This window comes from Scylla paramamosain, chromosome 1 (assembly GCF_035594125.1).
Source record: "Scylla paramamosain isolate STU-SP2022 chromosome 1, ASM3559412v1, whole genome shotgun sequence".
NCBI lineage: Eukaryota > Metazoa > Arthropoda > Malacostraca > Decapoda > Portunidae > Scylla > Scylla paramamosain.
The window spans coordinates 5,767,038-5,782,500 of record NC_087151.1 but is presented as its reverse complement, the minus strand read 5'-3'; the positions used below and the strand labels follow the sequence as shown (position 1 = coordinate 5,782,500).

Below are 15,463 nucleotides of genomic sequence, written 5' to 3'. Positions count from 1 at the left end.
ATTACAGACAGTTGTCCATCCCTAGTGGACTATAATTTAGTAATAAAAAACATCGCTTTTATACTTTTTTGTGAAACACATCCAGAAAACACCTAACCTCCGTTTTATTGTACAAATCACTGGTTAGTGTTTTTTTTTTTTTTTTTAACTTAGCGGTAAACTACCATTGGTGCTACTTTGGCATGTTATCTACAGGGAAAAAATATCTACACCGTACTTTGGCTTGTTATCTACAAGAAAAAAGTATCTGCACCGTAAAAATTTTTATTTTGGATTGATATATAGCATAGAGAAAATGTAATTAAAATATTAAAGATTTTTCTTGTATTCATATTCTAGCGATGAGCAGCACGTACAGTACATCGGCTAAAAATGCTAAATAAAGGTCAGGAGCTTCTTTTCTCATCATCCGCCAACAGAAGCAGTCTTGGTGAGATTGAAATGCTTTTTGATGGATGTCTCACATTGTTTTCAATATACGAATTTTCGCATCAAGGTAGGATCTTTCAGTTCCTTGAGTATGAGCTCCGATGTTAGAATCGGCGTAATATTGCTCATGATTTACGGAAAAAATGATGAAATTTGATTTGATTTAAGTTAGAATAAGCTGGCCAGTCGTCGGAATGGATTATTGAGCCTTCAGTGACTTCTCTCTGAATAACTGGGTGAAGTGTCTCATGGTCTCTTCTTTGAACTTCGACCGACACTAGAACAGACATTCCACTCAGACTCTAACCAGACTCTAAGTACAATTTTTCTTGTTGTAGATCACAATATAAAGTGTAGATTACATACAAAAGATTCATAACACGTAGATCGCAATATAAAGTGTAGATCGCATACCAAAGAAGATTCATGACAGGTAGATAACAAGCCAAAGTAGCACCCTAGCATTCATGTTAGAATGCCGCATTTACACTGTTTAGCAAAAGAAAAGATGAAAAACAATAAACTATCACTTTTATTTTCCAAACCACATAGGATATAACTTTTACAAGTTATACAAATTAACTTGTGTCATTCGATGCGTTGTAAACACTCTCAGGCAGCGACAACGTGGGCGGAGCCTGTTACCTTCCTTACAGACTTACTCCCTTGTCCACTTGGTAATTCCTTTTGCTTCCCAGACACATCTGAGGAAGTGCTGAGGGATTGTTTCTTCGTGGTGCAAGGTGTGGAGGCTGTGGCAATAAAGCTGTAATAGGCCGACCAGTGGTGGTGGTCGCAGAAGCGGGGTCTGTGGCGGTGGTGGTGAAGCAAAGGGCTGGCGATAAGATAGACGTGACTACAACGTAATATTTCCCTCCCATGACGACAAACCGCATGCTTTCTCCTCCTCACGCTCTTCCCCCCTTATGTTACAGCGGTTTCGAACATAACGATGAATCAGAAGAGGTGAAATGGTTTGTAAAACAAGAGGGGAATATTGATCTAGTACGTTGTGCTGGATTTGCACCACAGATTTTTTTTTTTCTTATGTAGGAGGGACACCGGCCAAGGGCAACAAAAATTCGATAGAAAAAAAAAAAAAAGAAACACTGAGATGCCGTATCTTGAAACCTCCCTCTTGAAGGAATTCAAGTCATCGGAAGGTAAAAGTACAGCACCAGAAAAAGAGTTCCAGAGTTTACCAGAGAAGAGGATGAATAATTGAGAATACTGGTTAACTCTTGCATTAGAGAAATGGACAGAATAAGAGTGAGAGAAAGAAGAAAGTCTTGTGCAGCGAGGCCGCGGGAGGGGAGGCATGCAGTTAGCAAGATCAGAAGAGCAGTTAGCATGAAATAGCGGTAAAAAATAGCTAGAGATGCAACATTGCGGCGATGAGAAAGAGGCTGTAGACAGTCAGTTAGAGGAGAGGAGTTGATGAGATGAAAAGCTTTTGATTCCACCCTGTCTAGAAGAGCAGTATGAGGGGAACCCCCAGACATGTGAAGCATTATATATATATATATATATATATATATATATATATATATATATATATATATATATATATATATATATATATATATATATATATATATATATATATATATATATATATATATATATATATATATATATATATATATATGAGGGACACTGGCCAAGAGCAACAAAAATCCAATAAAAAAAAAAAGCCCACTGAGATGCCAGTCCCAGAAAAGGGTCCAAAGCGGAAGTAAAAATCTGAAGGATAAGTGTCTTGAAACCTTCCTCTTGAAGGAATTCAAGTCATATGAAGGTGGAAATACAGAAGCAGGCAGGGAGTTCAAGAGTTTACCAGAGAAAGGGATGAATGATTGAGAATACTGGTTAACTTTTGCATTAGAGAGGTGGACAGAATAGGGGTGAGAAAAAGAAGAAAGTCTTGTGCAACGAGGCGGCGGGAGAAGGGGAAGCATGCAGTTAGCAAGATCAGAAGACCAGTTAGCATGAAAATAGCGGTAGAAGACAGCTAGAGATGCAACATTGCGGCGATGAGAGAGAGGCTGAAGACAGTCAGTTAGAGGAGAGGAATTGATGAGACGAAAAGTTTTTGATTCCACCCTGTCTAGAAGAGCGGTATGAGTGTAACCCCCCCCAGACATGTGAAATATATTCCATACATGGATGGATAAGGCCCTTGTGCAGAGTTAGCAGCTGGGGGGTGAGAAAAACTGGCGGAGACGTCTCAGAACACCTAACTTCATAGAAGCTGTTTTAGCTAGAGATGAGATGTGAAGTTTCCAGTTCAGATTATGAGTAAAGGACAGACCGAGGATGTTCAGTGTAGAAGAGGGGGACAGTTAAATGTCATTGAAGAAGAGGGGATAGTTGTCTGGAAGGTTGTGTCGAGTTGATAGATGGAAGAATTGACTTTTTGAGGCATTGAACAATACCAAGTTTGCTCTGCCCCAATCAGAAATTTTAGAAAGATCAGAAGTCAGGCGTTCTGTGGCTTCCATGCGTAAAATGTTTACTTCCTGAAAGGTTGGACGTCTATGAAAAGACTTGGAAAAGTGCAGGCTGGTATCATCAGCGTAGGAGTGGATAGGACAACAAGTTTGGTTTAGAAGGTCATTGATGAATAATAAGAAGAGAGTGGGTGACAGGACAGAACCCTGAGGAATACCACTGTTAATAGATTTAGGAGAAGAACAGTGACCGTCTACCACAGCAGCAATAAGACGGTCAGAAAGGAAACTTGAGATGAAGTTACAGAGAGAAGGATAGAAGCCGTAGGAGGGTAGTTTGGAAATCAAAGCTTTGTGCCAGACTCTATCAAAAGCTTTTGATATGTCCAAGGCAACAGCAAAAGTTTCACCAAAATCTCTAAAAGAGGATGACCAAGACTCAGTAAGGAAAGCCAGAAGATCACCAGTAGAGCGGCCTTGACGGAACCCATACTGGCGATCAGATAGAAGGTTGTGAAGTGATGGATGTTTAAGAATCTTCCTGTTGAGGATAGATTCAAAAATTTTAGATTGGCAGGAAATTAAAGCAGCAGGACGGTACTCAGAGGGATTAGAACGGTTGCCCTTTTTAGGAACAGGCTGAATGTAGGCAAACTTCCAGCAAGAAGGAAAGGTAGATGTTGGCAGACAGAGCTGAAAGAGTTTGACTAGGCAAGGTGCAAGCACGGAGACTCAGTTTCGGAGAACAATAGGAGGGACCCCATCAGGTCCATAAGCCTTCCGTGGGTTTAGGCCAGCGAGGGTATGAAAAACATCATTGCGAAGAATTTTAGTAGGTAGCATGAAGTAGTCAGAGGGTGGAGGAGAAGGAGGAACAAACCCAGAATCGTCCAAGGTAGAGTTTTTAGCAAAGGTTTGAGCGAAGAGTTCAGCTTTAGAAATAGATGTGATAGCAGTGGTGCCATCTGGTTGAAATAGAGGAGGGAAAGAAGAAGCAAAGTTATTGGAGATATTTTTGGCTAGATACCAGAAGTCACGAGGGGAGTTAGATCTTGAAAGATTTTGACACTTTCTGATAATGAAGGAGTTTTCGACTAGCTGGAGAACAGATTTGGCATGGTTCCGGGCAGAAATATAAAGTGCATGAGATTCTGGTGATGGAAGGCTTAAGTACCTTTTGTGGGCCACCTGTTTATCATGTACAGCACGAGAACAAGCTGTGTTAAACCAGGATTTGAAAGGTTTAGGTCGAGAAAAAGAGTGAGGAATGTACGCCTCCATGCCAGACACTATCACCTCTGTTAGGCGCTCGGCACACAAAGACGGGTCTCTGACACGCATGCAGTGGTCATTCCAAGGAAAGTCAGCAAAATACCTTCTCAGGTCCCCCCAACTAGCAGAGGCAAAACGCCAGAGGTACTTTCGCTTAGGGGGATCCTGAGGAGGGATTGGAGCGATAGGACAAGATACAGATATGAGATTGTGATCGGAGGAGCCCAACGGAGAAGAGAGGGTGACAGCATAAGCATACTCCATACATGAACGGATAAGGCCCTTGTACAGAGCAGCTCTGTACAGGGTGAGAAAAACTGACGGAGACATCACAGAACACCTAACTTCATAGAAGCTGTTTTAGCTAGAGATGAGAAGTGAAGTTTCCAGTTTAGATTACAAGAAAAGGACAGACCGTGGATGTTCGGTGTAGGAGAGGGGGACAGTTGAGTGTCAATGAAAAAGAGGGGATAGTTGTCTGGAAGGTTGTGTCGAGTTGATAGACTGAGGAATTGAGTTATTGAGGCATTGAACAATACTAAATTTGCTGTCTCAGTCATGGGAATGAATCAATAGTAAAATGATGGTGAATATGCGAACATTACGGAGTAGCTTAGCAATGAGAGAGAGAGAGAGAGAGAGAGAGAGAGAGAGAGAGAGAGAGAGAGAGAGAGAGAGAGAGAGAGAGAGAGAGAGAGAGAGAGAGAGAGTAATAATATCATACAGAGTGAGTAAATCACTGGAAAAGGAGGCGAGGAGTAGCAAAGCTTGTTCACTTAATTAACCAAAGTAACTAACACAAAGCCATGTTCTTTCATTGTAGGCATGGGCGTGTGCTCAGCAAGTGGGCGGCTCGGTGCCTGAGACAGACGTGTAGGGGGGCATGGGCGTGGCACACAAGGTTAGCAAGGAAGATGTTATGAGAGGGAACAGGAAAGTAAGAAAAAACTTGAAGAGAAATTTGAAGTGACATGATTTGAAATAAGACAGAGTGAGTAATACGAGGAGACAAACTAAGGAGGGACGGGAATGAAGGAGAATGTCGGGGAGAGAGAGAGAGAGAGAGAGAGAGAGAGAGAGAGAGAGAGAGAGAGAGAGAGAGAGAGAGAGAGAGAGAGAGAGCACATACTACACATCCCAACTGTATTGCCTCCAGCAGCAGCCCCAAACCAAACCCTCGGGGATGGCGGGTGGCGGAGGCGGCAGGGGTGAGTGGAACGCGGCGGTACTCAAGCACCGCGGAGCACATTGTGTCCTCCGCCGTGCCTGACATCCCGCTGCCCACAGGGAACGTGGCCACTTATATTCTGGAGACGACGAAGAGATGGCCGACGAAGACAGCCTTGGTTGAGTATTGTACTTATTATTGTTGCTGATGTTGTTGTTGTTGCTGTTGTTGCTGCTGTTGTTGTCGAACTGTCTCATTCTGTCCTTCGTGGGCCCATTTGTTTCTCATTATTTTCATCCATTTTCCAGCTTATTTATTCATCTTTATTATTCCTTCTTTCTGTCTCTTCCTCCCCACGCACCCTCTCTCTCTCTCTCTCTCTCTCTCTCTCTCTCTCTCTCTCTCTCTCTCTCTCTCTCTCTCTCTCTCTCTCTCTCTTTCTCTCTCTCTCTCTCTCTCTCTCTCTCTCTCTCTCTCCTCTCTCTCTCTCCTCTCTCTCTCTCTCTCTCTCTCTCTCTCCTTTTTTTCTTCTTCTTCTTCCTCCCTCCTCCTCCTCCCCCCCTCCTCCTCGTCCTCCTCCTCCTCCTCCTCCTCCTCCTCCTCCTCCTCCTCTTCCTCCTCCTCCTCCTCCCTTCCTTCCTTCCTTCCTTCCTTCCTTCTTTCCTATCCACCCTCCCTCCTCTCTTTTAAAATTCTTTTTTTTTTTCCTCTCCTTCCTTCAGGAGTGTGCAGTCAGCGGCAGGAAATACACCTATGGTCAGGTGGTGGACGCCGTGGCCAGGTGGGGGCGGGTACCTAGCGACGCTCGGGATGCAAAAAGGGCGACAGATTGGCAATAATGATGCTCAACTGTCCCGAGTATAATGCTGGTGATGCTGGGGGGCCATGTCTGTTGGTATCTCCGTCACTGTTATCAATTCCTCTTACACTGCAGGCATGTTGATAATTAGATAATAAGTTACTTTTTTGTTTCCCATCTTTCATTCACATCCTTAAATACTTTAAATACTTCAAACACTTTATTATGTCTGTTTATACAAATGAATAATTTTACAATATAGTTTTAAAAAGACAAACTGCCCTTTAGTAATGAAACACGTGTTACACCCTTTATAAAGGGTGTAAAACGAGTTTCTGCGGATATTGCCTTAGTTGAAAGTACAGATTATTCTAAGTGGAAAATGTTCTATGCACACATGCATTTGATTTTTTCTTCTTCCATGTCAATAAGTTACTTTTGTTTCCCATCTTTCATTTCCATCTTTGAAGACTCAATATTTCACACACTTTATTATGTCTGTTTATACAAATGTATAATTTTACAATACAGTTTTATAAAAGACAAACTGCCCTTTAGTAAGAAACTCGTGTTACACCCTGTGAGGAGCGACCCGAAAAAGGGCTCTTGATCTTGATCTTGATGGTACAGGTGGCACAGGATCACTCCTGAGCCAGGCTTCATCATTCTGTCTCACCCATCCTCTATCGCCCATCATTCCATCTTGTGCCCGCAGGGGAGGTGTGCCAGCAGCTGCAGGACAGTGACACCTCCTTGTTGGTACATGACGATGTCACAGAGAAAGTGGTCGAGGCTGCGCTCACCTTACTCAAGAAGCCCTTGAGGAGGGTCACTAACACTGACACGTCGCCCCCTGCCGGAGTTCCCAATCTTAGAAGTCTTCTGCAGGATTCTTCTTTGCACCTGGCAGACCCCATAGAGGTGCGTCGCGGGGAGAGGAAAGTATCAAAGTATCGGACTGTATTCCTAAATATTTCGATCTCAGTCTTATCGCTTGCATTTAACTGGCTGTAGTGGAATTCATCTATTTGGGTTTTCAAGAATGTTCTCATGATTCTAGTCATTGTTTGACGTGAATTCTGCAGATGGAGTTATTATAGTAAACAGACATTTTTATTTTAAATTTAGTCGATCCTACATTCGGTCCAGTTTGTGTAAGACGTAATGTTTCGATACTTTTCAGAGAGAGAGAGAGAGAGAGAGAGTCGTTTTATACTTATTATACACCGCACGATATGTCCTACATACGAGTTTAGAAAGCTTTAGTTTCCTCTATTCTTAATTGTTTTGCATCGCATAGCTCTTCGAGCCAAATAACAGCTTTCATCTCGCCTCTCACAGATGAGTGGAACGGAGACGGCGTTCTTGCCGTACTCAAGTGGGACTACAGGGAAGCCGAAAGGTGTTGATGTGTCACACAACGCCCTTTGCAGTAACACAGAGATTTTTATCCACCCAAATTTCTTGGCTTCAAAATCTCCTACCGGTATGTACGCACAAACACACACACACACACACACACACACACACACACACACACACACACACACACAACACACACACACACACACACACACAAATAAAAAAAAAAATAAAAAAAACACATACCTTTACTAACAGACAGAACGTTCGAGAAGGTACTCATAATGCGATAAAATTGAAAGGAGAGAAAAATTGAAAAGTTAAATGCTCATGTTAGTGATAAAATTGTGTGATTATCTTCTAATATAAGTAACATTTCATGGAAATGATTTTTTAATTGTGATATAATGTAATAATTAATCTGTGTGTGTGTGTGTGTGTGTGTGTGTGTAATAACACACCACTGCAGGGGTCCCACCATGACACCTTCCTGTGTTACCCTGCCTCTGTTCCACGTGTACGGCCATCGTGCCCATCATGATGGTGGGCCTGCACACTGGTGTCAAGGTGGTCACCGTGCCTAAGTTTCGACATTAAGGCTTTTGTACCGCTGATCGTCAAGCACAAGGTACGTGGCGCCGGAAGTGTTTGGAATGTAACGCTTTACTATTCGCGTCTGCCATTTGATTGGTATTGCTTATTTTACTGTTATTATCATTATTATTGGTATTATTATTATTATCATTGTTGTCATTACTACTACTGCTACTACTACTACTACTACTATTGTTATTGTTGTCATTACTACTACTATTACTACTACTGCTACTACTACTACTACTATTGTTATTGTTATTGTTGTTATTATTATTATTGTTATTATTATTAATATTATTATTATTATTATTATTATTATTATTATTATTATTATTATTGTTATTATCATCATCATCATCACCATCATCATCATTATCATCATCATTACTCATTCATTTTATTTTATTGATATTTTTTTTTTCTTTTTTTCGTGAGGAGCTACCTATTTTTTTTTCTCATTCCAATTTCACCTACTAAAAATACAATTTCCTAAAACATTAAGGCACGCCCCCATCCCTAGAGGAAAGAACCTAAGCAGCGGATGAGGAAAACTACCTCGCTGCCTGTCGTGCGGTGCCACACTTGTTGCACGTGTGTGTGTGTGTGTGTGTGTGTGTGTGTGTGTGTGTGCTGGATGGTAAGCAGAGGTAGTTTTATCCCACAGGTCACAATGGTCCATACTGTCCCGCCAGTGTTGAACTTTATGACCCCAGTCACCGGACGTCAACCCAGAGTCCATGAAGTCCGTGAGATCTTTAGTGTGCGGGGCGGCGCCCGTGCCCCAGCCATCCGTGAAGATCATCAAAGAAAAGACGGACAAATCGCTCTTCTTCCAGGAAGGTGAGACAAGAGGGGGAAATTGCGGAGAAACTGACCAAGTGATAAACACATATTGAAATTGTACAACGTCATAATACGATTATTATTTATAAATGGGGGCATTCACTTTGCTGTGCCTCAGCCCCATCATTGTCGCGGGGTGACAACAAGGACAGTCCTGGCAGTGAGGGACAGTGGTGGCTATTTCTGATACTGTGTTGTATAATCTCTCTCTCTCTCTCTCTCTCTCTCTCTCTCTCTCTCTCTCTCTCTCTCTCTCTCTCTCTCTCTCTCTCTCTCTCCTCTCTCTCTCTCTCTCCTCTCTCTCTCTCTCTCTCTCTCTCTCTCTCTCTCAGTGAGGGGCAGTGGTGGCTGTTTCTGATATTGTATTGTGTAATCTCTCTCTCTCTCTCTCTCTCTCTCTCTCTCTCTCTCTCTCTCTCTCTCTCTCTCTCTCTCTCTCTCTCTCTCTCTCTCTCTGTTGATGGTTTATTTCATCTTCTTGTCACCCTAGTTGTTCCCTCTTATTCCCTCATTCGTAAAAGTAATTCATCCATTTTCCGAAAAGAAAAACAATTTACTCATATGTTCAATGATTTCCCTATTCTTCCTCTTACCCATACTATTCTGTCCGCGTATCTTCCCTTCTACTATACATAATGTGGGCGTGTCTTCCTGCGCCGTACGTATTCTCAAACATTACTGTACCTACTATCTACATACTACCGTTAACAAGTTGCGGTGGAAGTTACTGAAATTTTCAACTGTGGTGTCATGATTCGAGTGATTATATAACAAGGATTTTGCATCATTATTGAGAAAAAATGAGAACCCGATTAATAATCTCTGTGCAATTTGAAATTAACCCGCATGAGAGCACCAAACATTTTACAATACGCACCCCAGTTACCGCAGCATTTACTCTTTGTTCCTATACAGGTTATGGTATGACTGAGGTGCTCATCACTCACACAACCCCTTGCGGCTCCAGTAACGCTTCCCTATGTTGTCTTCCCAACGTCAAGTGCAAGGTTATTGATGTCGAGACGGGGAAGTCACTGCCAGCCAACGAAAAAGGAGAGATATGCTTAAAATCGCCTTCGGTAACTACAGCTGAAGGAGGGTGCTAAGGTGTTCCACAGAGAGTTTGAAGACTGGGAAAGTGATTTAAAACTTTTTTAAATATACTTGAAGATCGGGTAGCTTTTATGGTTTAAGGACGGATGATGCTGTGGAGGTGGGTAAGGGTGTGCGGCTGAAAGGTAACTAGTTAGTTGGTGGGCTTTGTCTCAGTTTTAAAATGGAGAAGGTTAGTAGGTTGTGGAAGAAAGGAGAATGGGGAATACACTGCTGTATGTATATTTGTAGCTGAGATGGGAGACGAAACAGAGTACAAGTTATCCTTGGAAGTATCACGAGCCTTCTTTCTTTAAATATCAGTGATAGTGATGAGAATGATAGTAATTGTAGTAGCTGTAGTAGCGCTAGTAGTAGTAGTAGTAGTTGTTGTTGTTGTTGCTGCTGTTATTGTTATTGTTGTTGCTGTTGTTGTTGTCGTCGTTGTTGTTGTTGTTGTTGTTGTTGTTGTTGTTGTTGTTGATGATGATGTTGTTGCAACATGAACACAAAGTAAACACGAGTCAGAGAAGAGACATTTTTAGATGGTAGTTGACGATGATGATGGGTGATATAAAAAATGTAGAAATAGCATTGGTATTGCTGAATAATGATGAAAGTGTTCATTACTGATGCGATAAAAGAGATGGATAGATGATAAAATTATTATAAATATTCACAATATTGACGAAATAAGCCACCAGTGGTGGTAGTTATCGGAGTAGTAACAACGGTATTGATTTATAGAAACGGTAATTAATGCTTAAGTTATCTTATGGCCGCAGGTGATGACGGGTTACTTGAACAACGAGGCTGCCACTCGAGCTACCATTGACGAGGACGGTTGGGTACACTCCGGGGACATCGGCTACTACGACGATAATGAGAGCTTCAACATCGTGGACCGTATCAAGGAGCTTATCAAGGTCAAGGCGATGCAGGTGAGGCAAGCTTGACGAAAATTATATATATATATATATATATATATATATATATATATATATATATATATATATATATATATATATATATATATATATATATATATATATAATATATATATATATATATGTGTGTGTGTGTGTGTGTGTGTGTGTGTGTGTGTGTGTGTGTGTGTGTGTGTGTGTGTGTATCCATTTTATTTTTTCACACACAAAAAGAAAATTCCTATAGACGAAACAGAGTTTCTGCTCTTGGTCCCTCTCCGGTTTGTGACATACCTCCCTCACCGTGTTTGGCAGGTGGCGCCTTCTGAACTTGAGGAGGTGATTCTGCAACACCCCAAGGTGAAGGAGGTGGGGGTGACCGGAGTGCCTCACGACCGGTTCGGAGAAGCGCCGCGGGCATATGTGGTTACCTCGAGTCCCACCAGCGAGAAGGAGATACACGAGTGGGTATATAAAAGTAGCGAGAAACCTAAAAGTGTGGGAGGAGTGGTAAAATTATATAGTGAGTATCTGAGGGTAGCAAGGTTCAGGTAAGAACGAGTGCGTATGGTAGGATTTTAGAGAGCTCCAAGAATACCTATGTAGAAGCACTTAAGAATCAAGGAGTGAAGGATGGAAATACAGGCGGTAATACAAAACTTGTGCGAATACCTCTTTTTTTTCTTAGGATAAACTTGAATTTACAACATCCTACCAGTTAGATATTCTTTGATCATTATTTGTACGATCCTCAAGCTACACCTGCACAATCACTGTGATCGTGTAGTCATGATTGACCGTATGAGGATCTTAGAATGCAGATTTAAAAGTACTCTCTCTCTCTCTCTCTCTCTCTCTCTCTCTCTCTCTCTCTCTCTCTCTCTCTCTCTCTCTCTCTCTCTCTCTCTCTCTCTCTCTCTCTCTCTCTCTCTCTCTCTCTCTCTCTCTCTCTCTCTCTCTCTCTCTCTCTCTCTCTCTCTCTCTCTCTCTCTCTCTCTCTCTCTCTCTCTCTCTTTACTATGATGATTTTATAATTTGCGTGTTTCTGTGCTTTGTTCCCCGTTTTCATAACTAGGAAGGTTTTGGCTGAAACAGAAACCTTCATTACTTTCTGCTTGATTTCAGTCGTTTAGATATACCAGAGGATCCACTGCTCTTACTACTCTGCTCTGCTCCCAGGTTCCTGGCTTCGCATGTTGCTTCCCACAAGCAGCTGGCGGGCGGCGTGATCTTCGTCTCAGAACTACCCAAAACTGCCTCTGGAAAAATCCTTAGACGGAAACTGAGGGAACTGTAGAGTTGTCACGTTACTACAGCGATGTGCTGCCCCACATGCATCTTACGACGCACGATATCCTCCCAGGATGGCAATCTTCACTCATACACACGTACATTTTTTTTCATTATTCTCTGTCTTTTGTGTCCGTGTTGTGACGCAGTGGTTCTTAGTTCTCGTAAGTAATATAATGTCATTTAACTCTAATGAAAAGGGTTATATCTCAGAGACACTCCTCCCAGCCGGGCTGGTTTTATTAAAACTATAAAAAAAAAAAAAAGTAATTTTTAATCGTCATTTTTTCAGTTCTGCCTTAACCTGTCTCTTAAAAGGCTTAACAGTATGTCATCAATCCTTCTGCAATATCGCATAAACCTAAACTATCTAGGTTATGTGGTGAAGTGAAGCGAGTCTGCATCAAGAGCCTTAATTTTCCTTATTCATTCATATAAACTCTTAAGTTCACCCATTTGCAGCTTTAATAAAGAAAACTTTATCGCTATCTTGTCGCTTATAATACGTGAATAAATACAATTATGTCATCATATATGTAGCTCTCCTCTCACCTTCACATTCAGAAGATGAAGATACTGAGGGACAGTAATCTGCATTATTAGACACAACGTGCAGCACGGGGGAAAAGAAATAATTTTCAGGAGTCATCAACTCCAACAAGAGTCACAGTATCGGGGCTCCCTGATAAGTTGTCCATCACTGTCTTCTACTGAAACATCTCCTTCAAGGTCATTTGCGGAATATCGTCAAACGTGGAGGAATTTAACATTTCTTATGTAGCCATTGCTGTGGCTCGCAGAACACTGGCGCAGAACGAGATGCTTATGTGAATGCAGGAGTTATTTAAGCTCTTAAATCCTCGTGGCAAACTCAAATTATCCCCACAAAGCACAAAGCAAATATATAGACCCCATCCGTCCGTTAAGGGGAATGAAGGTGAGCAGTGAGTTTGCCTCGCCACCAAGGTTTGGACACTGACCATGTTCTGGCCCAGTGCTTTGTGTATGCCACTGAATCCTTAGAAATGATGGACACTTGTGATGCCGCCAATGACAGTTACCGCCAGAGAAAAAGAGAATATGACAGCTTCTGGGTTTTCCTTATATTCAATATGTAATGTATGCATAAGACATGGGGTGCTTTCGACGCCTTGAATAAAGTGAGTCTTGAGTTCCTTGGCGTCTGACGTGGGCTTGAATGTGGATGACGTTTGACATCTCCGATTTCTCGATGTTATCGTGTAACAATGCCCATGAATTCAGTAATTGTTACAAATGTATAAAGGGGCGTTACGGTATGCATCTGCTCTTCTGGTCACCTCTAGGATATCAGTCAATTCGGGTGTTTCGGCTGACACATCTGGCTATGCTACTTCATATTTGTCGCATCATCATGATTACTAGACCTTATCTCCAATGTGTATAGCAATACTTGTGATTATAAAACCAAACGTAAAAGTGCCTCACACTTTTTGCCCTTCCACATCCAAGTCAAGCTATAAAATTGAATACTGACTACAGCAACTTAACAGATAAATAAGATAACTTTTCCAAAGCAATGCCAACATGATCATGAGAAAAGATACGGCATAGTAAGTTGGCATTACTTATACATGATGACCAATATAACATCTTCCCATATTGTTCATATACATAAAGCATACTGAAAGGAAGACGGTAATGACACTGAGGGAAATAGTATCATCAATAAAGAACATAACCAAAGCAATAGCCTCCCGCCATTGACATAGCGACAGGCAACGCTGGTGGAGAACTTAACTCAGCAATCAAATAACACTTGAGAATGTGATTGTATCATTGCCTTCTTAACCTCACTATCGCATGCACCACCTCACGCAAACAGAAAGCAAATTTGTACATACATTACCACTTAAAAACACAACCATCCTATTGCTGAAGAACAACAAACTGAATGACTGTACCTAATATGGATATGTAAGGCATGATAGATGCTACAGGATGATACACTTTAAAAGCTGTACAGTAACCATGTGACGGAAATTGGTATTCTTTCAAGAGTAACACTGGAATCAAAAGAAAAGGTTTCAGAGAGCTATGGTTATTAGAACATAAGAACATAAGAAATAAGGGAAGCTGCAAAAGCGACCAGGTTTACACGTGGCACTCCCTGTATGAAATATACCTACCATTTCCACCTATCATCCCCATCCATAAACCCGTCTTATCTTCTCTTAAAGCTCCCTAATGTCTTGGCACTAACAACATGATTACTGAGTCCATTCCACTCATCTGCTATTCTATTTGAGAACCACTTTCTTCCTATCTCTTTCTTAAACCTAAATTTTTCAAGCTTGACCCCATTATTTCTTGTTCTGTCCTGTTTGCTGATCCTGAGAGTTATTGTGTACCTACTGTGTGGGTTTCTTCTACCTACGCTAAGTACTTTAAATTTGTTGATATTAAACTACATTTGCCATCTCTCCGTCTATTCATTGATCCATTCTTAATCTGCCTGCAAGGCGATGGCATCCGATTCTGACCTAATTAATCTACCTATTTTTGTGTCATCAGCAAAATTACTAACATCACTGCTAACTCCACTATCCAAGTCATTGACATACATCAAAAAACAACTATGGCCCTAATACTGATTCCTGTGGCACCTCACTAATTACATGATCCCACTCGGATTTAGAGCCGTTTATTACAACTCTTTGTCGCCTGTCGCTTAGCCATGACCTTATCCAGCCTAACACCTTCCCATCTATCCCGTGTGCCCTAACCTTTCTCAGGAGCCTCTGAGCTTTACTAAAGTCCAGATATAAGATGCCATAACTATCATCATTATCTACTGCCTTGTACACTTTACTGTAAAGATTTAACAAGTTCGTCAGGCAAGACTTCCCCTTCGTGAAGCCATGCTGTGACTGATTTATCAAGTTATGTTTATCTAAATCCTCCCTTGTGTTCTTTGCTATTATGGACTCCATTATTTTACCTATAACAGAAGTTAAGCTGACAGGTCTATAATTAGACGCTAAAGTTTTATCTTTCTTAAAGATGGGTACTACATTAGCCTGCCTTAACATTACTGGTACCTCACCTGACTCAAGTGATTTCCTAAAGACAGAAACTAACGGATCACTAATAACCTCCTTGCATTGCACAGGTCTCTTAGAACCTGTTCTCCAAATAGCCAAAAACTCCTTCATTAACAGAAAGTGTCAAAATCTTTCAAGATCTAACTCCCCTC

At 41.4% G+C, this 15,463-nt stretch overlaps 1 protein-coding gene across 1 annotated transcript; it reads left to right on the top strand.

The window, feature by feature from the left end:
• Nucleotides 1-7,949: 7,949 nt before the first annotated feature.
• Nucleotides 7,950-14,688, top strand: LOC135095423 (probable 4-coumarate--CoA ligase 3). Its single transcript, XM_063996289.1, has 6 exons — nt 7,950-8,108; nt 8,742-8,917; nt 9,836-9,999; nt 10,798-10,953; nt 11,254-11,402; nt 12,118-14,688. The coding sequence occupies exons 2-6, from the start codon at nt 8,815-8,817 to the stop codon at nt 12,233-12,235; spliced, it is 690 nt and encodes a 229-aa protein (XP_063852359.1). The 5' UTR covers nt 7,950-8,108; nt 8,742-8,814; the 3' UTR covers nt 12,236-14,688.
• Nucleotides 14,689-15,463: the final 775 nt, after the last annotated feature.

What these genes read in the sequence shown, in the direction of transcription:
- LOC135095423 (XM_063996289.1), top strand. Translation starts at nt 8,815, where the DNA reads ATGAAGTCCGTGAGATCTTTAGTGTGCGGGGCGGCGCCCGTGCCCCAG. An exon ending in ATCGCTCTTCTTCCAGGAAG is followed by an intron (nt 8,918 to 9,835) that starts GTGAGACAAGAG and finishes GTTCCTATACAG; the next exon opens with GTTATGGTATGACTGAGGTG. An exon ending in AGCGAGAAGGAGATACACGA is followed by an intron (nt 11,403 to 12,117) that starts GTGGGTATATAA and finishes CTCTGCTCCCAG; the next exon opens with GTTCCTGGCTTCGCATGTTG.